Raw genomic sequence first — 24,105 nt, 5'->3', positions numbered from 1 at the left:
AAGTTAATTGTCTCAAAGTTGTGTCCACAATAAGTTTCGACCAATCAGATGACTGGATTTTTTTAACACTTATTTTGATTGGTCAAATCTAGTACACTACTCCACTATTCTACCAGCATGGGACTGCACTCTCAGTATCCTTTTCATGGCTCAAGCCAAACAGAAAGGGAAATGTCAACGATGTCTTCTGTTGAGTCAACGATAATAGTTGGCCCGAAGAAATTAACTTCATTTCTTATGTTCGAGGTAATTTTTTTATTTAGATTAAAACATAACGTACCCAGAGTACCTACATTGAAGGTCGAATGTAGTTATTAATATTAAACCTTCGCAGTAGGTATTTTTTTTGTACGCGGACTAACCGGGGTAGCCAATATGTTTTGTGTTTATAACTGTAGTTTTATTTTTCTTCAATTTTCTTTAGTGAAAACTATATTTATATTTTTTTTACAACAAGATCTGAGCTAAATAATGATTTGCACTATCATTATATTTATTACGCCCCGGGGCGCGTTGAATTATTCTGCAGTGTTCCAAAAAGAAATTTCTAGAAAAAAAAAAGTAGAAGGGATTTTTGTTTAAAGAAAGCTACGTTATTACAGTCACCTTTCTGTGGAATAAACATTTAAATAGTGAAAAAATGGCGAAGTAACACAAAGAGAAAAAAGCTATCTATAGCTCCCTATGCGCACTGAAAAAAATACATTTTACTTTTTTAACCTAATTTTTTATTTTTTATATAGATTCTTGAAAAATTCCTTTTTATTTTTTTATATAAAAAGAATAATCTAAATCGACTAGGAACAATTATTTATTTGAGGCATTCTATTTCAAACCGTATCACTGACAAAAGACAATCGCAAGGAGAGTGATTTTCCAATAAATTTTATTATATATAAAAATGATAAAAATTTAATTATTTGTAACATATTATACACTGATTCGAAAGAGAATTTCATTAACTTTCTATTGCTATTTTTATATTTTTTTAAATTTCTCTCAATTTCGTAAAGAAATTTCTGTTTTAAATGTTAAAATCTTAATATCTCAAAATACCCTCCGTCGATTTTTATTTATTTATTTATAAATCAAAATGAAAATTAAAGAAGCTTAAAGAAGAATCAGACGACCAGTCAAATCAAAAGTTAGTTCAATGTCTTAATTTCGTAATTTAAAAGAAAAACACAAATTAAATTTTAAATTCGTTTTGGTGGAAAGACGATGAATTTAATTTTGAAGATTTAAAACGATTGAAAGTTACATTTGAATAAAAATTACAATTTTCTGTCAATAAGAAACATTTCTTAAATTTTAGGTTATGTTACTCAAATCATTTATTATTGACAAAAAATTATAATTTTTATTCAAATGTATCTTTAAAATGTTCAAAATGTAGAAAATTAAATTTATTACGCTTCTATCATAAGGATTTTAAATTTTAATTTGACGTTTTCTTTTAAAATACCTACGAAAAATTTATGACATATTGGACTAACTTTTGTTCGGATAGTTGTTTGGATTCTTCCTTAACTTTTCTAGTTTCCATTTCCGTTTGATATATTATGGACATTTAATGGTATTAATGGAAAAAAAAATTATTTAAAATTTGTGTTTTTGAAAAATTTACGATTCAATTCATACAATACTTTTGTAGGCAGCAATTTATTGGGCTGAAGAAGGTCATCGTGTTATTTACATAGCGCCCAAACGATTGGAATCTCCACAATTATCGCATCATGACAGAAGTACCACAAACTCTGAATCTTTTCAACTCATGCAATTTATGTAAGGAACTTTTTTGAAATCTGTTACTTAATACAAAAGATGAATAAAAAAAAGTTAGATTTTTAAATTTTTTATTTTTATTTATTTTTATTTAAAAATTTTTTAATAACAATTTTTCTTTTGTTGTACAGGTATCTCTCGAATTATGAGACGTTAGTTGAACAACTGGCGGATTTACACCGTTTCGCTTCTAAACCTTCTGTATTGATATTAGAAGATCTTGATAATTACATTCAAGATCCGGACGTCAAGGAAACAAAAGAAGTACACATCGCTAGATTATGTGCTCTCCTCGTTGATACGATGAACGTGTGTGCGGCGATTCTTCAGCAACAGGTTCATATTTGTGTTTCTATTTCTTCTGAATGTGATGTTATTTATCAAATTTATTTTAATAATTTTTGGAGTATCGAGAAACAAAATAATGGAATGGTTAAATTAAAGGAAGTGGCTTCAAATCGTGCTACAAATAAGACTTTCGAATACCGCGAATGTGATGATGATAATACTGGCACATTACTTGTTTTAAACCAAATTTTCCGTAACTAAAATTTTAAAGTACATTTCATCTTGATTTATTAGTCCTTAAATTGATTCTTTTTTAATCAGTATAAGTCTATTACTATATTATTATTATTAATTTTAAAATTGAAAAAAATATTTAAAAAGAAAAATTATTGAAAAAGTTAGAAAACAACAGCTTATCCTCAGAAAATAAAAAATAAAATTAAAAAATTGGGTACAGTTGGAAACATTTGGAATTGATTCAGTTAGGTGATAGCAATTAAAAACAATTAAACTTTTATTTTTTCTTAATCATTTTAAACAATTTTAAAAAATATTTATTCTAAGAGGATAAAATTACCCTTAGTAACAGAAAAATTGTTAAAGAATTTGACGAGTATGAAAAAGCCTTCCTTGTTGGATTAAATTGATTAACAACTAACTGGTTGGAATTATTTTTTATACATAAACATCAAAATTTCATTACTTCTTCTTAATTTCATTATCACAATCAGTTCGTGGTCCTATCTTTTTTGTTTCTTTTACAAATCTTAAAACAATTATTTTTCCAAAAAAATGAAAGTGCACCTTTTCAACAAAAGACATTATCTACAATATTGTTTCCTTAAGTTAATTAATTAGTTTCTTAAAAAGTAATAAGTTGAAAAAAAAATTATTACAAACTAATGGAAATAAAATAACTGAAAAGGATGCCATGTGCTCATTTAAGAAGAAAACATATTTCCCTTCTAAATTTTCTAGCCGTTTGAATATTGTTGTCTCCAACAGGATAGAAAAGAGCAAACATAGTAATTTTTCTCCTTGCAGGATCACTTTATCAGTAAATAAACGAATTCACTATTAAATAAATAATAATTTCAAGACACAAAAAAACGAATAAATTTCGCATAACACTTAATTTGTTAATACTTGTTAATTACAAAATGTTTATCAATTGTGCACCTTTGCAACAGTTGTTTTAAAACGTTTAAATATCACATTTTAATCATCATCGTTTAGAAATTGATCCAGAGGATTTGGTCCCATTCTTTTAGGTTTTGATGTGGATGTTTTCTCTGTGCTCGTTTCTGAAAACATTTTTATTATATTAAAAATAATTAAAAGAATTTTAATTGTATACATAGTAATCTATTTTTTCAAGTCAGAAAAGCCAAAATTTACCTGGAGTAAATTGTTGTGCGTTTAGACAACTAAGCCATTCAGCCATATTTATTCGTCTATCATTGTTTACATCACAATATTTTGGGAATTTCTTTCCACATTGCCTTAAATGAGGATAGTACGCAACCATTGAACGAAAATTTTTCCATTCTTTTCTTTCTAACACCTGAAACGATTCAATTATTTTAAGCATTTTCAAAAAAATAAATTATTTAACGAAATTTTTATACAATTCTTCACAATAATTTAATTACTTTCACTAATAATAACAATATAAATTCAATTAATTAAAAAAAATTTTGAGAAAATTCTAAGCAAGAATTCAATTATTTTCATAAAACATGAAACTCATAGAAGAATTTCAATTATTTTTAATACTATTTTAAAATAATTAATCGAAAAATTCAATTATTTTCACAAATAAAGTTTTTCATAAGCTTTTAATTATTTAAAATACAATTTTCAAAATATTTATTATATTTCGGAAAAATTAATTATTTAAAACAATGTTTATAAAATTGTTATAAAGAATTCAATTATTTTCAAAAATAACAAAATTTTTCACAGAAATTCAAGTCTTTTTAAACATTTTAATAAAATTTTTCGCAATAATTTAATTATTTTCATAAATAATAAAATTCTTCTCAAGAATTCAATTATTTTTGAAAATTTTAATAAAATTCTTAGCCACTATTCAATTATTTTCATAAACAATAAAATTCATCGCAGAATTTCAATTATTTTTATCATAATTTTACAGGAATTGTACAAAACATGTAATTATTCTTAAAAATTTTATTAAAATTCGTGGAAAGAATTCAATTATTTACAAAAATATTAGAATTTTTCAAAGGAATCCAATTATTTTCAAATATTTTAATAAAATTTTTGGAAAGAAATCAATTATTTTAAATACAATTTTCATAAAATTCATTCCAAGAATTCAATTATTTACATAAATAATTCTTCAAAGAAATTCAATTATGTCGATTAATAACAAAATTATTTTCGAAAATTCAATTATTTTAAGGCATTTCAATTATTTTCAAAAATAACAATATTCATCACAAGAATTCAATTATTTTTTAAAATAATACATTTTTTCTTGTAAATTCAATTAATTTTAAAAGTAATGAATTTCTTTTTGGAGATTCAATTATTTCAAAAAATTCTAATAAAAATCGTTCGCAAGAATTCAATTATTTTTATAAATAATAAAATTCATTGCAGGATTTCTATTATATTTAATAGAAAATTTCACAGGAATTGCTCAAAAAATGTAATTATTCTTAAAAAATCTCATTTCAATTTCTCGAAAAAGTCAATTATTAAAAAAAATGTTTTTTTTTTTTTTAAATTCTATTAAAGAATTCCATTATTTACAAAAATATTAAAATTTTTTACAGGAATTAAATTTTTTTCAAATATTTTAATAAAATTGTTCAACAGAAATCAATTACTTTAAATGCAATTTTAATAAAATTCTTCCCAAGAATTCAATTATTTTCATAAATAACAATATTTAACAGAATTCAATTATTTATGGGGCATTCCACGCCAAGTCGGACACCTTTTGACTTTTGCATCTCCGATTTTTTTCAAATATTTTTTTTCTTTTAGTGCTGGTTGAAAGGAACTTCCATGATTTTTTTCAAATTTTTTCATGAAGTAATTTAAGAGATCTGGGTTTTTGAAAAATCACGTTTTTTACATAATTTTTTTTTTTAAATGCTTATAACTCGGACAAAAATTGATCAAATTGGACGTTCGATATATGAAAATTTTTGTTTTTACACGTAGTTTTTGATAAAAATATTAAAAAAAAATTTTTTTTTAATTTACCAAAAAAATTTTAAATTTTAAAAATAAAATTTAATTTTTAAGAATGTATGTATCGATCGATTTTTTTCAAAATTTTTTGTAAGAAACTGGTACTAAATTAAGAATTTTTAATCCTTGTCTGATTGTGGGCAAACGATGGGATCTATTTATTTTGTAATTTTTAATTTTTGTATACGCAGTGAAAACGGTAGGTAGCCAAATGCGTAACTTGACATTTGACCAAATCACGCAAATTTTTCAAACCAAAACTGTTTTCAGACTGAGTCTCTCCGAACTTAACCTTCTTACTGTTTAAAAAAGTGATTTGATCAAATTGCAAGTTAGGCATTTGGCTACCTACCGTTTTACAAAAATTAAAAATTTCAAAATAAATAGATCCCATCGTTTGCCCACAATCAGACAAGGATTAAAAATTCTTAATTTAGTACCAGTTTCTTACAAAAAATTTTGAAAAAAATCGATCGATACATACATTCTTAAAAATTAAATTTTATTTTTAAAATTTAAAATTTTTTTGGTAAATTAAAAAAAAATTTTTTTTAATATTTTTATCAAAAACTACGTGTAAAAACAAAAATTTTCATATATCGAACGTCCAATTTGATCAATTTTTGTCCGAGTTATAAGCATTTAAAAAAAAAAATTATGTAAAAAACGTGATTTTTCAAAAACCCAGATCTCTTAAATTACTTCATGAAAAAATTTGAAAAAAATCATGGAAGTTCCTTTCAACCAGCACTAAAAGAAAAAAAATATTTGAAAAAAATCGGAGATGCAAAAGTCAAAAGGTGTCCGACTTGGCGTGGAATGCCCCTTATATAAAAATAACAATATTCATCAGAAGAATTCAATTATTTTTAAAAATAATAAAATGTTTCTTAGGAATTAAATTATTTAAGAAAAAAATTAATAAAATGCCACACAGACATTCAATTATTATTGTCAAAAATTTTAATAGAAATCTTTGTAAAATTTAATTACTTTTAAAAACCTTTCGCAATTTATTGATTTTCAATATCTAATATTTTTATAAAATTTAAAAAAAAAAAAAAACCTTCATAAGAATTCAATTATTTTCATGAATAATAAAACTTTCTCAGGAATTCAATTATTTAAAAATTATTATAAAATTCTTCGCAAGAATGAATTTATTTTTCTAAATATTTAAATTCTTTGATGAATAATAAAATTCATTGCAGGAATTCAATTTATTAGCAGTAGGATAAGAAAGAAGTAAATATTTTTGATGAAAATTAGGAAAAAAAGTTAGAAAAATAAAAAATATTTAATGGAATTTTTGTCAGTTTTGTGAAGTGTCTAAAACTAGTTTTTCTGGTCGTCAAGTTTAATTTTTCGATATGTTATGTTATGCAACTTGAATGTTTACCTTATTTTTATTTATATCCATCATCACGAAATGCCAGGTAGCAGTTCTTTCTTCTTTAGGAACTTGCCATTTAGCGAAAGTCTCATTAGAATCCGGATCTGCAGATTTCATTTTTCTGTGCAGTAGTTGCATGAGATCTCGAAGGAATATTTCTTTTTTTGGTTCTGGACATCCTACAGTAGTGATAGTAAAGAGATTAATTAACACCTTAAACACAATATGGTGACTCTTATTATTAAGAAGAAATGCAAAGAACTTTACCACTCATAGGTCTGACGGGAATAGAAACTGGAGTGCAATTTGGCTCTCGAGTTTTTGATGATGTTCCAGGAATGGGTTTTCCAGTGTCTTGATAGACACACCAACAGTATCCCGAATAACATTGTACCCGATGATACCTACCGTCAGGCGTACATTGAGGAATGTAGAATTTTTCTTCCGAAGTTGTTTTAGAATCTTCTAATACTAATTTTCTATCAGATAAACAGTCATTGGCTGAAAATTTTAGGTATCTTTAGTATCAAATCGAAAGTTAAAATTTATAACATTGTTTTAAAAAATAAAAATACTCTAGAACGACTTTAAATTAAATAAATGATTTTTGAAACATAATGGATACATTCAATTATTACTTTACTTTGTTAGAAAATTTAGTTTCAATTTTTTGATGCATTACTAACTCTACTAATCAAATTGTCGATTCTCTTACCGTCGATATCATCAGATGAATCGGGTGGGTCGTCTCTAAAAGCTGGTCGAGAGTATGTTGAAGGATTGCCACGTAATACTGTAAAAAGCATAAAACATCATCTTTCTTGCTAATCAAAAGATTTAAATCTTTACTAATAATTATAACTAAAAATGGAAACCAAAATGGAATATTTTAATCTTTTTTGGTGTTAATTTCATCTGCAACGCTTTTTAATACCTCACAATTTACTATGGCGGCAAAGCGAAAATTCTATATAAAAAAATAAACTTAAAAAGCTTACGTGAAATTTAGTATATAGTTATATCAAATATCAAGAGTATTAATTAAATTTTAATATAATTTTATCAAATTTCATATTGTAATTTCTTTTAAAATGGTCGAGGCTTGGCTGAACTGCAACTGTACATACAATAGGCTTAGTACTAAACCAGTACAGTAATCGTCAGCACTAAACTGACATTTCCCATTGGGTTTTCCTTTATCATGTAAATTGTAACGTCTCAGAAAGAAATTGAATTCGACACGCAAAGACCAAACACTACACATGTTAAATATAGGGCAATAGTCCTAGTCGTGGGGAAACGATTTATTTTTTTCATTTTAATTATACACGTACAGATTATTACACAGATGTTTTTGACACTCTGAGAAACAAGTATTTTTAAACACGTACGTAAACATATTTATATAGGTTTTTAACTGTGGCAAGTAGTTTTTATTGAAGTAAATGAACTGATAGAGTAGGCACTTGTAAAGAAATTAACTTGTTAAATAGAATGCATAAGTAGATTCTCACAAGAAGTCTGTTATTCTGTTTGTCTGGCTTGTGCGTGGGTTGCAAGCAATCTTCAAGAAGAGTAAACCTCATAAGTAAGCCTCATACAGCCTTTTAAAGAATTTGATTATAATTTTTGAGAATAGTTTTTTGATTTCTAGTATTAGTGAATTTAAAGTATAGTGTACGTTCTCAAAGCAACAGGAATTAGCTTTTAGTGAATGAAATCTAAAAAAAGGAACCAAATAGTACCATAACGTAAACTACTATCAGAAACAGGATTTTGAAGTATGAAAGCGATCTGAAATTTTTCCAAAACAACTTGGGTCAGTTTGGGAACAATCCCCCATCGTATATTTTTTTAATATGTTAGTCTATGATCATATGCGCATTTAAATTTCCGAGTATTCCTAAGCATGTTTAATGAAAATATTATTTGAACTCACGAGTAAAATCATTGGCAAGACAGGCTCCCCATTCTTGTCGGGATAATTTCGAATCTCTGTTGATATCGCAATTCCGAGCAAAGGAGCGTGCACATTTTTTTGGACGTACTGCCTTCTTAGCAAGTCTGCGCAACTCTTTGTATTCTCCTTTGTCCAAAAAACCATCGTTATTTTGATCCAGAGTTACAAACTTCCAAGACAGAACTCTCTCAATATTTTTGTCTCCTAGATCAAAATATTCTATTTTTATATCAATAATATTTGACCATAGGAAAAAATAATTTACATCCAATTATTTTTTAGTTGAACAAAATGTACGTTATTTCTTCACTGTGAATTTTAAGGATTCAAAAGTGAAAAGAATTTATATGTAATGAAATAATTCACCTTCTATAGTAATGTTGATTCGACGATATTCAATTTTGAAGTTTTCGATAAGATTACTGTTGAACTTTGACTTCTCACTTCGGTCGCAGGAATTACGATGCCTACCACCATATTGTTTGCGATTTTTCCTCGTTGGAGGACGTCTGCTTTGCACACTTCTGGTGGAAGCTATATAATTGTTGGTAAACGTTGGACATCGTGGTTTACGATTTTTGACTGAAGTGTCGCGTAACGGTCGACCTTGGGGTGTAACACACCAACAGTAACCTGTTTTAGTGTGACATTGCACAGGTGCATAAGAGCCATCGTTTCGACAAATCGGACGTGCACCTGGGCTTCTAGCTTCTGCTCTGGCTGCATGACATTCTAAAAGAAATTAAACATTTTATAAAAAGCGTATGTAGCAAAAGCGAAAGCATTGAAAATTTTTATTCATCAATGCATTGTACCCTTTTTCAATTTACATTTTCCTTATAATTATATTTATAGGATGACCGAAAGTCCTCCTTAAATAGTGTAATTTATTTAATATAGGAGAATAAGATTATTATACCTGGACAGGAGCCAGTGTGTTTTATAAAAACAGATGCCCCTTGGCATTGTCTAGAAATGACTTCACATCGATTAGGATACGATATTCCATCGCTTCCGCAAACAGCTACATTTGTTCCTATACTGCTGTTCGTACACTCCTGCATTTTCTTTTCGCAGTCTTCCTGCAAATCAAAGTACATTAAATGTATCTACTCTATCTAAAATGACAATAAAATATAAGAATCAACAACAATTTAATCAACAATTCAATTATTTCTTCATTAAAATTAGGTACTTTAGAATCTATTCAAACTTCTAAATAAGAAATAATAGTTAGGTTACTATTAGAGAAGAATAAATCTTCAAATGTAATGTCAATTAAGAGATTTTTCAAGTCAAAATGTCTTGTGTGCACCTAATTAAAATCGCGCTTCGGCTTAATTTATAGGTTTTTGATTTAAAGATTTGATGATTGGAATGCATTAAAAATTAGGTTAAAAAATAATTGTTTCAATTGCTTGACACCATGCCATAGGCCTTCTTCTTGTTAAAGTAAATTAACTTGTGTCAAATGGCATCACAAACATAACAATCTTCATTATGACGTGTTGAAAACAATAACATTGATTTACATTTCTGCTTCAACTCGCTTGCAAAGTTGCAATCAGCTTTAAGAAAATTGTATGTTAACGTTTCGCGGTGTTAATGAGTTAATGACCCTTCTTCTAATTTTGTTTAGAAGGGACTTCTTATTCCCTCTGGGCAAAAAACCAAAAAAGTTCAGTACTACGAACTTGATCTATAGAAAAAATTAATTAATATAGGAATAAATTCCAAATAACGACTAAATTATTGCCGCAAATATTACTTTAAGAAAAAAAATTATTATAGGACAAAAAGATTTAAATTATGTTTTTAAAATAATAAAACTAACTTCCGAATTAGGTTTCAACCATCTGTGCAAGAAAATGAAATATCCAAAATAGGAGACCAGAAATTGTTGAATTCGATAATACGGCATAAAACCTGTCACTCAGGTTTTGCTTAAAGTTAAAACTTAAATATTCTAAACTATTCACTCCGAATGTACAACTATTTAATCTCCAATAGCATAAATTAGACCTGTGTAAAAAAATGTTTTTGATGATTTAAAAATAGCTTCGATTTTTATGGTAGTTTTTCTATTTTTAATTCCATATTAGATTTCTTTCTTATTCTTGAAATGCTTTTTTGACCGCGGAATCTAAAAGAACAAATCTTAGTATATACCCTCTAAGAAGAACTAAAGTTTAAGATTTTAAGGTTCACAATTTTTTCTTAGAATTCCATACAAAACATTTTTTAGTATTTTAACATTTCTGGGTTAAAATGTAGTAAATACTTTGATGTCGTCAATATTAGTTTGAAATATTATATGAAAGCATTTTATGTGTTTTATAGTATTAGAATTATTAAAAATTGAATTTCACAATTTAACATCATAAGTGAACGATCGTTACTGACAAGCACAGATATTACATATGCATTTCTTATTATGAATCTTTCTTACTCTTATTATCCATAAAAATTTATGTCATAATATAGAAATGATTTATAAACATTAAATTTTATAGCATCGTAATGCATACAAATGCATTGACAATAATCGCAATAACCACTAAAATGTATTTAAATATGATTTTAACATCTTCTGATAGGAATAATTAAATCACATTCGAATACACGGAATGCTTGGCATATTAAAAAATGCATTTGATTTTCCTCTCAATAGTTTTTTCAATTCATCGATATGATTATCATTTAACATTTCTCCTTCAGTATCTAAATGTACACATCACTAATTTCTTACTATTTCTATATATGTAAATTTTGGGATTAAAATTATAAAACTGACATATATGGGCAAATCTACGAAACTGCATAATTTAAGATCGTAAATATAAAGATTTTTAAATTACAAGCACGCATTTTATTTATAGACAATTATGTTAAGAATAAATTTAAAAATCGTAATTTTCCATGTGAATCATTTTTCTTTAGTGCTAAAAGAATTATAATTAGAAACTTCAAAAGAAAATTTTTTTTCAAGAATTCATTATTGAAAACGAATAAATGACGACTACTGGAGGTTAAGATAAATTCAGGTCTATTGATTTTAATAATAACAGTTGTTAAAAATTGTATATTTAACGTTTTAAATTGTTTCATTTGGAGTAAATTTTTAGCCTCTAGAAATAATATTATTGACAACAATATATCTATACAGTTCATACAAACATTTAACCCATTACTATTAAGTGTGCCATTAAAAATACTCAAAATTTAAAGTCGTTCAAGTTTCAACAAATATTGTTATATTATAATTATTTTTAGAAGCACACAATTTAATAAGGTTTCAAGTTATTCGTTTTTTATAAATAAATGCAAAAAAGCATAGAATTGCATTATCTCTGAAATGACAAAATAAAAAAAATTTATAAAACTTTCTGTTACTGATAAATTGGGGTAACACTTTTTCATTTGGTTTTAATTAAGTCAGTATTTTCCGTAAAAGTCAGTAAATTCTTGAAAGGTCTGTAATAGTCAGTAAATTTTTATAATATTCCATAAAACTGGTATCATCTTCGTGCTGGGTCAATTTTTAGGCCGGATTAGCACTCAGTACTTCAAAAAGCTTCGGGAAACGTATCTTTCGGTTCATGCTTCTGAGATGACCTAAAATTTGGTCGGCCTGTGTTATTTTTGTATAATTTTATAAAATATAACACTAAACTTAAAATATATTTAATACAATGTTACTGTGTTTTAACTTAGAAAATATTGTAAAAGACCTGTTTATTTAAGAAGATCTGAAGGGATGTGAAAAGGACGTCCAAAAGAGGCATACTTTAGACGTCCTTTTGGTTGTCCTTTAGACGTCTTTTTATGTTATCTTTATGATGTTCGTAAGACATTACCAACATTTTTCCCGGATGTCCCGATTTTTTCGCTATTTTGGTACAAGTAGTAAAAAACTTGTAAACTGCATAATATATGTATGTTTCTTACAATACTACTTGAAAACGTTTACTTGAAATGACTTATGCTAATTTCCTGATACAATATATGAATAATCATTTGAAGAAATCAATCTCAACGGCGCTTAATTTATTTAAATTCATTAGATATTCCTCGTATTATATCAGAGATTTGAAATTAATGGTAATGAAACATTGCACAAGATAATTATAATTCACAATTTTAATATGTTTTACGTCCATAAATGTGTAATAATTTAAAATTTGTACGTCCGTATTTCAATATAATGGAAGGTAAATGAGTAATATTAGAAATGTTTAATTCCTTTAAATTTTTAAATATAGCAATATTTGTGGAATATTACTAATAAATCTGAAACTGATTCAGACTGACTCTTTTTTTTTATCAGAATAGAAAACAACATAAGCATGAAACACGCTAAGGCGCCAACTCTGACACCTTGAGCATATTTAATGACTTATTTACATTCGCACACTGAACTTTCCGTCATTACGGATTCTTATAGCTCACAAATCTAGTAATACACGTCGAGCAGATAAATTTCATTTGTTTTTTTTTCATCTCATTTTATAAAAAAAAAGTGAGAAAAACTGTAATTCAGAGTACTTTATTGTCGATTTGTGTTGAGTGGAATGGAGTAAAAAAAGTTATTTGGATTTAACACTAAAGCTTATTCTATTTTATCAGTCATTTAGAATATTAAGATTCATCTTGTAATATGCAATTTGATACTGTTTAACGCTGTAGTGCAGTAGTTTTTAATGCATATTTATTTTTGAGCTTCCCTGCGCAAAAGATTTTGATAAACGTTTCAAACCTATTACGATTGCATAGAATGTAAAAGTGAATGTTTGCAGAATAGGAAAAAGTAAAATTGTACTTGTCACGTGCGTGTTGATAATTTTTTTTTTTTTGTTTTATTCTGGTTTTGAGAATATTGTTTCTTTTTGTAATAATCTTTGTGGTGAGGTGAAAAAACCGCAAGCGCCTTTTTTTGTTGAAGTAATTTTTTATTTCATTTTTTTTAAATTAATAAATTGAGCGATATTTATTTACTTTGCACTCATTTTAATCCTTTCTACTATAGCAAATAAATGCCTTTTTTATTTATTCGAAAAAATTTAAAAAATAGAAAAAAGAAGCTTGAAAAATTGCTTGAATATATAGCCTGTAATTTTCATTATGAACTTTCGTAATAAATATTTTCTCAACATACAGACATCAAAAAAATGTTTCCTTTCATAAAATTCTTATTTAAATAAATTAAATCTTTTTTTTATAATAGTATCACCAAACAGGACAATAAAATTACTTTCGCACTTTGATCCAGCAACCAGCATACTGAATGAGAATTACAATTGTTATGTGACGTGTACTATGATTGGAAACGTGAATGTAACTGGACAAAAGCATTTAATCATATTTACTTTAATGGAATTTTACAATACTTCTTATCAAATTATTTTTAGGGTCGCTAATTTTAAAGCTATAAAATTAATAATCAAATCGCAAAGTTAAAGTTGAAACGTTTGTTTTCATTTCATGAACACTTTGCTTTCTCGAAAAAATTGAAATTTTATGAATTTTAAAAATTGCATTTTTGTCAGATACAGGTAACTGCTTATATGCTGTCCTTCCGGTTTGCCCACCTTTTTGAAAACCGTGTCATTTCTATCACAATCTTATTAGATCGTGACTAACGTGATACAAAAATTTTTCACGATGTAATAATATAGTAGAAATGTCACGGTTTCAGGCTTCGCACTCATCTACTAAAACCTTTACTATTTACTACTTTTTTTACATTATGCTACTATTTGGGTACTTTTTTAGATTTACGCCACTAAAAGCTACTATTTTGGTTTTTTTTAGATTTTCCACTACTTTAAATTCGCTAATACTAGAAATCAAAAAACTATTCTCAAAAATTATAATCAAATTCTTTAAAACGATTCAATTATTTTCAAAAAATATTCGAAATTCAATTATTTTCAATATTTAGTATTTTCATAAAATTTCACAAAAGAAATTCAATTATTTAAAAAAAATTGATGAAATTCATCCAAAATTCAATTATTTTCATAAGTATAATAAAACTCATCGAAGAATTTCAATTATTTTTAATACTATTTTAAATTAATTAATCGAAAAATTAAATTATTTTCACAAATAAAGTTTTCCACAAGAATTCAATTACATATTTAAAATAAAATTTTCAAAATATTTATCATATTTCGAAAAAACTAATTATTTAAAACAATGTTTATAAAATTTTTATAAAGAATTCAATTATTTTCAAAAATAACAAAATTTTTCACGGAAATTCAATTATTTTTGAACATTTTAATAAAATTTTTCCCAATAATTCAATTATTTATTATTATTCACAGAAATTCAATTATTTTTAATACAATTTAACAAGAATTGTTCAAAAAATGTAATTACTTTTAAAAATTTAATTTCAATTCCTCGAAAAAATCAATTATTTAAAAAAATGATTATTTCAAATTCTTTGGAAGAATTCAATTATTTTTAAATATTTTAATAAAATTCATCACAGGAATTCAATTACTTTGAAAAAGTAATGATATTTTTCACAGAAATTCAATTCTTTCTAAAAATTTTATTTCACAATAATTCAATTATTTTCCTAAATAAAAAAAAATGCTTTTTAAGAATTCAATGATTTTTAAAGAAATTTAATAAAATACCACACAGACATTCAATTATTGGCAAAAATTTTAATAGAATTCTTTGTAAAATTTAATTATTTTTAAAAACTTTTCGCAATTCAATGATTTTCAATATCCTACTATTTTCATAAAATTTCCAAGAAGAATTCAATTATTTAAAAAATTGTTTGTAAAAATCTTCGTAAGAATTCAATTATTTTCATGAATAATAATTTTCTATAAGACAAGAAGCAAAAATTTTAAACAAAAATAAGCATTTTTCAAAATTGCGTCCCCCATATTGGATCCGCCATTTTGAATTTTTTAGCTTGGCGTTATTTTTCATTTTTGTGAAAAAAATTCTTAAATATTGCAAAGCAGACGCTCCGCTTGGCGAAGCGACGTGCAATTATTATATTAAGGGGGTAGATTTTGGAGTTAGGGGTGTTTTTTTAAAAATTTTATTCAAAGTCACTTAAGAGCCTTAAATGAGCCCTAAATTATGGCAGTATAAAATTTTCAATATCTCATATAGTTTATTAGTATTTTGAACCGATTTGTACCAGTTTAACGTTAATCTATAATAGCATCTACCCCCCCCTTTTTTTAAAAAATTAAATGTTTCAGTTTGGACGGTAATTAGTCGCCTAATTGAGTCCTAAATTATGGTACAGTAAATATTTAAAAATATATCAAAGTTGTGGTGCCAGCTTGACAGACAGCTTAACAGTTTCAAATGAATCAAATCAGAAAATTGAATTAATTAGAATGACTAAATAGCGATTAGAATTAATTTTCAGTGATATTAATGACTTTTTTCCTTTTGTGGAATATTGAATATTCTCGGTCAGTGGTTTTCAATGATACTGATCGTGTGTGTGCAACTATGCGTTACAGACGCCAGTATGAAAAGATGCTATCGATCTCCTGTACTGATGTAATAATATCGTACAAGATAAAGGTTCATTTATACCACAGAGAAACCTCGAGTCTGGACAAGTTGAGGTTATTACGAGTGATTTGCATGCTGTTGCACATTCGCGATGCTACTAATGTATTGCATACTTAGAAACGACTTAACGACAATTGATCGAGTCAAGTCACGAAACGATGCCTTTGACGCGAATTGACCCATAGGATCGAGGCTATCATCAAGAATTATTCCTAGTGCACATGTACGCATTCTTTCGAGGATTCCAACTTTAAATGATCAAGGAAGACAATGTTTTCTATCTGTCTCTTAAACTTGAGACATTTATATTCCTATTAGATAGTAATTGTTGCTAACAAAATTTTCCATTCAGTATATTTACTGAATGGTGGAAGGTATTAGTTTTGGGATACTGACTGAGGATCATCAACATTAGGGGTTGAAAATATATCTTCTATGCAGTTTTTCTAAGGATATCAAATTGAGACAAAAAAGCGAATCAAAAGTATTGCGAAGAATAAGAATTTGATAGAAAAATTCGTCAAAATAGTGCCCAGCCCGATCTTCTAAAGTTCTTTTTAGTTTTTCTTTTTAGTAAAATTGAATAAATTAAATCTTTATCCATTGTATACAAAAACATAATTGTGTAATTTAAACTTTGAAGGGAAGTGTTTTTTAAAAAACATATTCAGAAAGGAAATGGTCCACATGTTTTTCGCATAAGTGGACAAATATAACATTGTACATACTCTCTACATTATGATGATGATAAACGTTAATTTGGTCAATTGTATATAATTGACTCGAAGGAAGCTTTAGAAGAAAGGCTAAATAATGATTATAATAAGAAATGTTTGACAGAATCATTTGTTAAATATATGGGTATATGTTATTTGAGAAATTCAATCCATTTGCACAAATTATTAAAAATTATGAGGATAGAAATTTAAGAAGCAACGTGAATTAAATTATTAAATAACTCGTTTAAGAAATATTCAAATGTTGAATAAATGCGACAGATTATATATACCTATTTAAAATTCTAGTGAATTTTGAAGTTTAATTATGTATAATTAAACAGTTTTTCTCTTATTGATATTCATTTTCGTTTTTCGAAAAAATAAAACATTATTATCTATTCACAAATATTAATAGACGATAAAGAAGCGTTACTCCTATTATTTTCATGATCCAAACTTTCTTACCTTACAAAAATTTATTTGCAGCAATGAACTGTCAGTATGAAAAGTATAATATCTCGGAAAAGTACAATCTTCTAAACCGCTAGCTCATCTTTCTTTTACTGGGTATAATTAACATTTATAAATTCATTACCGCAAAATAAAACATAACTAACAAATATAAACTAATATTTAGTTACAATTTCAATCATTTTTTAAAAAAAATTAAAGGGATTATGGAAAATTGAATTGTGAGCTCAGCCGACGATTTTGAGCAAAAAAGGTAATTCCCATAATTTATTACTTCCAAGTTTTCATAAAATGAGGTCACATCGAAAGTTTTGCAAATTTAAAAAATATAAGTAAATATTAGAAATCATAATTAATGGCAAAAATCAATTTTATCTTGTGAAAGTGAATTGCCTGACGGACAAATTACTCTATTATAGGTTATAAAATGTTAAGTATTGTAATTGCACAGTAAACAGTATTTTCTGAATATAGCGAATAAGATATCTTTAGGGCAAAATGGAATGGGTTTCGGAACTGGGAGTAGGTACTTAACTGACTTCTTAATAATCTGAAACAGATCTAGGATATAATTTATATAAATGAATTATAGCATATACTATGCGTCTATAAGAGAACAACAACTTTGCCTTCATGGCAAAGGGTGAAAGATGATATTTATTTTAGAACTAAATAGGTAACTAGTTTTAATATTTTGTTTCCTTTTTAAAGATGCTTAAAACGAATAATCTTTTTTTCAACCTAATGTCTAGAATTTTTTTATTTTTACGTTTTAATGTTTACTTATAATGTGTATAATGCAATTTACAATAAAAAGAAAAACTGCCTGATGAAGCAAAGTATAAAATGAATAAATATCTATACTTCATCTTTAAAGCGGTTTTTTTTAACTAACTTTGATTGAGTCAATATTGGTCAATATTCAATAAATTCTTATAAAAACAAAACTTAAAGAATTCAATTGTTTTTACCAATTTTTTAAAATGAAATTACATATTCACAATGTACTACAAAGTAATAATGAAATTCATTTTTCATATGTGAAACTGTTATAATACTATGAAGCAGATGTGTAAAAGAGATTAATTTATTTTTTCGATTTCAGAACTTTGTGCATAAATTATAATTATTATTTCAACAGTGAGACTTTGAAAATAAAAAAGTTAGTTTTCAAAAAGTGGAAATAAATTGTAAATTAAAAATGTCAGTGTCCATATTAATAGTATTGTCATTTTCTAATTTTATGAACACTAAATTGCAAGAATATGCCTCAGACGAAAGCGAAGCTAATATGTTTCTATCTCAACCAATATTATGGTAATTTTCACATCTACTAAAATTTATTTTGTGTTCTTTAACCCTAGTGTTTAAAAGTAGTCTTTCGGTTTGTCCAAAATAAGTGGCATCACATTTGCATTTTAATTTTTAAATTACTTTCTTCCTTTCAAAATTGTTTGGGCACGTAATAAAAAAATTTATTTGCATCAAGTAAGATTTATTTGATCCAATATAATATTACTATCTATTAAATATTCGTATTTGTATCAAATATAATTACTGGAGAAAAATAGTTAATTTCATATTACTTAAAAGGAATGGTAATTTGTATAATCTAATTAATTTAATCCAAGGAAACATAGTTATTATTACAACAGAAGTTAATTTCTTCACATTTTACTAAACCTAAATGTTTCAAATTTATTATATTTTTCAATTATATTGAAAATTTTTAGTTCTTTTTCCTTATCAATTTCTGCACGTAAAGAATTATTAATTGGTATTTTATATTTTATTAAAATATTGAAATAATGTATGATGTAATTATTTGAAATATATGTAAATTGCTATTATAAATAAAACGCTATTTGAATAAAAAGAATATAATAATAAATATAAGAAGACGTAATAAATATGCCCTGAAGGCACATATTTGAAAAATTGAAAAAGTAAAAATTGAATGTTAATTATTGACTTTTAGAATTGCATCGTTTAACCCTAGTCAGTAGTAATTATGTTCATTTATACAAAGGATAGTCCAGAGGTTCACGCCCAACTAAACACAACTAAGGTTTCGTTAGGTATGGACTAACTGGGCTAATAATAATTATAAAAGGATTAAGTTATATCAAAAATAAAAAAAAAAACACCAAATAAACCACATAATCGAATTTGAAAGACTAAAATAAACAAAAGAATTATTTGCTATTAGAATTATTTGTTACAAGAAAGTTGTGAAATATCTTCAAATTTCAGTAAAATAAATGCCATAACACGGCAGCTATCAAAACGAACAGCTTGAAACTCAAGACACATGTTCGGACTATCAGAACTAACATTTATGTTGAATGGTAAAATTATAAAACGTTCAACGCGAAAATAAAAGCGAATTGATGGTTTCTTCTTAACATTTAATGTATATAAGAATGATAATAATTTAATAAATAAACAGTTGATTTCGTAAATTGTTTTTACAGGAACCAAAAGTGGACCTATAGTTTCGGTCCATCAAATCCGCTAGAGAAGTAAAATGTTGTATATTAAATATCATTGCTACTTTAATAGCTTCTAGAGTTCTCATTTTATAATAGTAATATTTTATATTTATTGCGGCTTTTAATTGAGGGTGTCGTTCGCTAATTTAGTGTCGGCCACTGTATCCGTTACCCTAGTCATCGTTTAAAGAATATTATCCGCACTTTGTACATAATATTTCGAGCTGATAATTTTTTAGTCAGGTACTGTTATTATTAACTACTTTAACCATTTAGTTATAGTAATTTAAGTCATTATTTATACATAAATACCGTTCATTTCCCGCAGTTATCGTCTGCATAAGAATTTATTTTCTACGCCTTGATGCTTAATTTTGACAAAACTACACTGTAAAAAATTTATTTTCTTCAATCCGCTTATTACGTAAACCAATCATTTCACTCAATGTCAATAATAATTAACTATTTAAAATTAATTTACATATTATATTCGAGAATTTGAAAAAAATGGACGCGGTAACTGCGACATTGACGGGGAAATAAAATATTGAAGTAAATGCCTATAAGTACATTATTAAAAATCGTAAGACGTAAATCGTAAACTTTACATGAGATAGAAAAGAACGAAAGATATATAGATCCTTTTTTCGCTCATATAAATATTATGATTTATATGTCTTACGATTTCCAGTGTCCGTTGGCTCTATTCCAATGAACAAAATATAATTCTTCATCTTTCCTTCCCGGTAAAAAGCGAAGAATAGAAAAAGATTTATTTTCAAAAAAACTAAAGTTTCCGATTGTGGGTTATGTGTAATCATTTTATTCTTAGTGGTGCCTCGACCAAGTATTCGATAGAAAAAGAACATTTATGTCACTTTGGGTAAGTTTTTCCTATATACGTATTTGATACTCGAGCTCGAAGATTCGTACGATTTTCAGAGCACGCATGGTATACTTCGTGTAAGTTTTTATCAAGTATTTCTTCATTTTCTTCATATTCTTTGATTTTTAATTATCGTTTTTTGCAGTTATTAATTGATATATTAAATTTTTCTTAATACAGTTAATAATGCAGTTCTTCATTCCGAGTTGATTGATTACCAAAAACTGAAATTTCATAAAATTGGCGTCGAAAAGTGATTTAACTTATTTTTTATCAAATTTTAACTGTATAGAAAAATAGACTCTATTGCATATCCTTTTCCAAATCACTTTGTTAAGGGTATTTCTACAAACAAAAAATTTATCGATACGAACAAAATGCACTGTCAAAACAATGTTTATAAACTATGCGTAAAAAGGAAAGTTCTCATTTAGTACTAATTTTGATACTAAATTATTATTTTGGTTTTATTTTAGCACCGAAATCAGATCTAATTTAGCACTTTTTTTTATAGTGTGAAAATTATTTCAAAAGTGCATTTTGTTTGCGTGCCGACAGCCCTAAGCACAATGAAATCTGAAACCTTAAATCGTAAATTTTAAGAATATAAGAAAAAGAAAGACAGACGTATGCATATCCTCTCTCTCTCTCTCGATCTTAAAATTTACGATTCAAGATTTCATTGTGCGTTGGGCTGATGGAAAAAAAGTTGTAGAATCTCCATAAAACAAAGTGTTACAATACACTCGTCTTTTTATCACGTATTTATAATTTTTTATCTATAAAGTATATAGTAAATTGGCAGCACCATATTTTATATTATAGTACAAAATGAGCATGCTTTATTATGTGTTTAAACCCAATCTTAAATAAGTTACATTCACTTAGGTTGAATTAAGTGCGTATATACTCATTAATATAAAAGTTAAATTCTGTTTCGTAATTCAGGTATATAAAAAATTAGTTATGTATACTAAAATCATTTTATCCGACAGCGAAACAAAGTTTGTATTTTTGTAACGAATTAATTTCTTTTGTTTTTTTAAAAGTTTAAATAAAAAAAGTAAATAAATAATAATTTAAATAAAAGTACACTGTAAAAATAGGTGTCTTTTTTGATATCTTAAAATAAGATGTAAGATGGAAAAATGGTATCTTATTAAAATAAGATGTTTTCTAAAATATCTTGTTGATATCTAAGATGTTTTATACGTTTTAGCAGCGATGAAGACATTTCTTTCATCTTAGAAAAGTAAGTTACTTCTGCAGGTTTTTTAAAGTATCTTAAATTGAGATGTTTCTAGCGCAATAATATGTTTAAAGATCTTGAGAATCGTAAGATGCGACAAAAATATATGTTACTAAATACTAAGATGCATAAAGTGTTTTACATATCAGCCCTAACCTCAAACCTTTTTTATCAAAAAATATGCTGAAAATGTGTACAAAGGGTACAAAGATACTTTTAACATCTTAAATTATTTCAAATAACTAAAAAGTGTCTACCAAAACATCTTAGAAATGAGTACCAAAACATCTTCGATTAAGATACACATAATTCTTTTTGCAGTGTGTCAACAAATTGTCAATAAATAATTAAGCGCGATATTTATTATCATAACATAACCTCAAGATAATGGAACTTTAAAAATTGGATTTTTGAATCATACTGTTTAAATGTAAATTTAAAGAACACAAATTCAAATAAAATGCGATATGAAGAAGATAGGTGAGATTTGATAAATAATTTTAACACGCTTTTCAAATATTGTTGACAAATAAGTTGTCCGTTCGGAAACTTTGTGAATTTCAGATAACAATGACGTTAGCGATATTTTTTAAAAGTAAATTTCTCTTTCTACTGGATTTCACTTAATCGCAATATCGCAATTTTTGTCACCTTATTTTTCATTTACGATAGCAAATGAAAAATGTGACAAAAATTGTCTTCGATTTTAGGGAAATTTATTCTTTAAAATATTTATCAATATTTACTCTCTAAAATCGAAGACTTTGGAAACGAAGAAAGTAAATTTCGTTTTATCTGAAGTGAAGAAAAGGAATAAAATCTTTTTATTTAAATTAAAGTATATAGTACCTTGACGGTAGTAATATCGCCCGAAATAGTGTGAAGACGATGAAGGAAGATCAGAAGGATTGCGGTGCGTAGAAGGATCATCGTGTAAATCCCAGGGAGATCGTTTCTCGTAACGCACCAGGATGTAATCCTTTCAGACTGTTAGTGTTTAATCAATGCACACTGAAGACTTTTGTATCTTGCATTCACACTTGCATTGAAAGTAACAACCGACGCGTCGCGTGAGACATTTTTCTCAAGCCCGCCAAAAAAAAACGTGTAAATTTCCTCCTTTTTTTTGGTCAATTGTTTTTGTCCTCATGTGGTGAAGAAAGAGAGGGAAAAAGACAGTATTAATTATAAGGACTGAAGTCCCTTTCGGTTGGGGCAATTGAGGACCACCGGGACCATGAGCAGTGCCGCAAAGACGAGAACGACTTTGACGGGGTACTCCTGTTGAATCCTGGTGGTCATAGAACGTGTCCAGCCGTGGCAACTGCTGCTGGGTAACTGGCACTTGCTGCTGAGAAACAGCCCGTGTCTCAGATATTCTATACACTCCTCTTCCACTTGAGAGATTCAATATGTAAGTGTAAGAGTACGTGTGTACATCTGTTGACTGTTCCTCTCCTTCTTAGCTCCGGGAGAGACCGTTCTCTCCTGCAAACAGTCGCCGCTGGACCAGGCAGCTTCTGTCTCTCTCTTTGACAGAATGAAGAAAAGAAAAAGAGAGAGTGTCTCACTCTCTATCTCTCTTTTTCTCTTTTCTTCATGCTGTCTCTTTAGTCTTTTCTGCTCTCGCCTCCTCTCTTTCACCTTGATCTTCTACCTATTAATGACGATACAGATCGCAAAAACATCAAGGTTAGGCCCTTTCGGAAGGAAGACCATAACAAATCTCCTTGGAGACGCAGGTGTGAAAATGGATCGACTACAGCCGCGTTTGTGTTGATGTTTTCTTTTGTCCTGCTGCCTCCTCCCCATTTTGCCACTCTCAAGTGTTATGGTTACAGATTTTGGTGGCAGAAGATACTTTTCAAGATCTCTTCTTCTTTCCAGATGTTTTCAGGGAAAAAAAAATTTTTTTTTCAATTCACACCCCTGTAATTTTTTGTTCTCTTCATTCAAACTAACTGATAATTTATTACACTGGAAAAAATTGTTTATTATATTTTTACGCTTTTCACCAAAAACGATTTATGCTTTCAAGGTACATGTCATATATGCCTGAATTATGCTCCTA

General features: G+C 27.0%; 2 protein-coding genes across 3 annotated transcripts; one reads left to right on the top strand and one right to left on the bottom strand.

Annotated features, from left to right (window-relative positions):
* Positions 1–136: 136 nt before the first annotated feature.
* LOC122511037 lies at positions 137–2,348 on the top strand. 2 transcript variants are annotated; one of them, XM_043626039.1, is made up of 3 exons: positions 137–246; positions 1,655–1,785; positions 1,917–2,348. In XM_043626039.1, exons 1-3 carry the CDS (start codon positions 172–174, stop codon positions 2,332–2,334), a joined length of 624 nt encoding a protein of 207 aa, XP_043481974.1. In that variant the 5' UTR covers positions 137–171; the 3' UTR covers positions 2,335–2,348. The 2 variants fall into 2 exon arrangements, with proteins under 2 accessions (XP_043481974.1, XP_043481975.1); XM_043626040.1 differs by lacking the exon at positions 137–246 and adding an exon at positions 1,432–1,576.
* Positions 2,349–2,569: 221 nt separating this feature from the next.
* LOC122511019 (SPARC-related modular calcium-binding protein 2) lies at positions 2,570–23,416 on the bottom strand. Its single transcript, XM_043626012.1, has 9 exons — positions 22,884–23,416; positions 9,574–9,736; positions 9,021–9,386; positions 8,634–8,858; positions 7,410–7,487; positions 6,962–7,195; positions 6,701–6,873; positions 3,472–3,637; positions 2,570–3,377 (listed from the first exon to the last, which is right to left on the bottom strand). Exons 1-9 carry the CDS (start codon positions 22,962–22,964, stop codon positions 3,292–3,294), a joined length of 1,572 nt encoding a protein of 523 aa, XP_043481947.1. The 5' UTR covers positions 22,965–23,416; the 3' UTR covers positions 2,570–3,291.
* Between the last annotated feature and the right edge of the window lie 689 nt (positions 23,417–24,105).

The sequence above is a fragment of the Leptopilina heterotoma genome, unplaced genomic scaffold, assembly GCF_015476425.1.
Source record: "Leptopilina heterotoma isolate Lh14 unplaced genomic scaffold, ASM1547642v1 Lhet_8, whole genome shotgun sequence".
NCBI classification, from domain to species: domain Eukaryota; kingdom Metazoa; phylum Arthropoda; class Insecta; order Hymenoptera; family Figitidae; genus Leptopilina; species Leptopilina heterotoma.
Note: the sequence above shows the minus strand (reverse complement) of the source record. Positions and strands in the feature narration are given on the sequence as shown.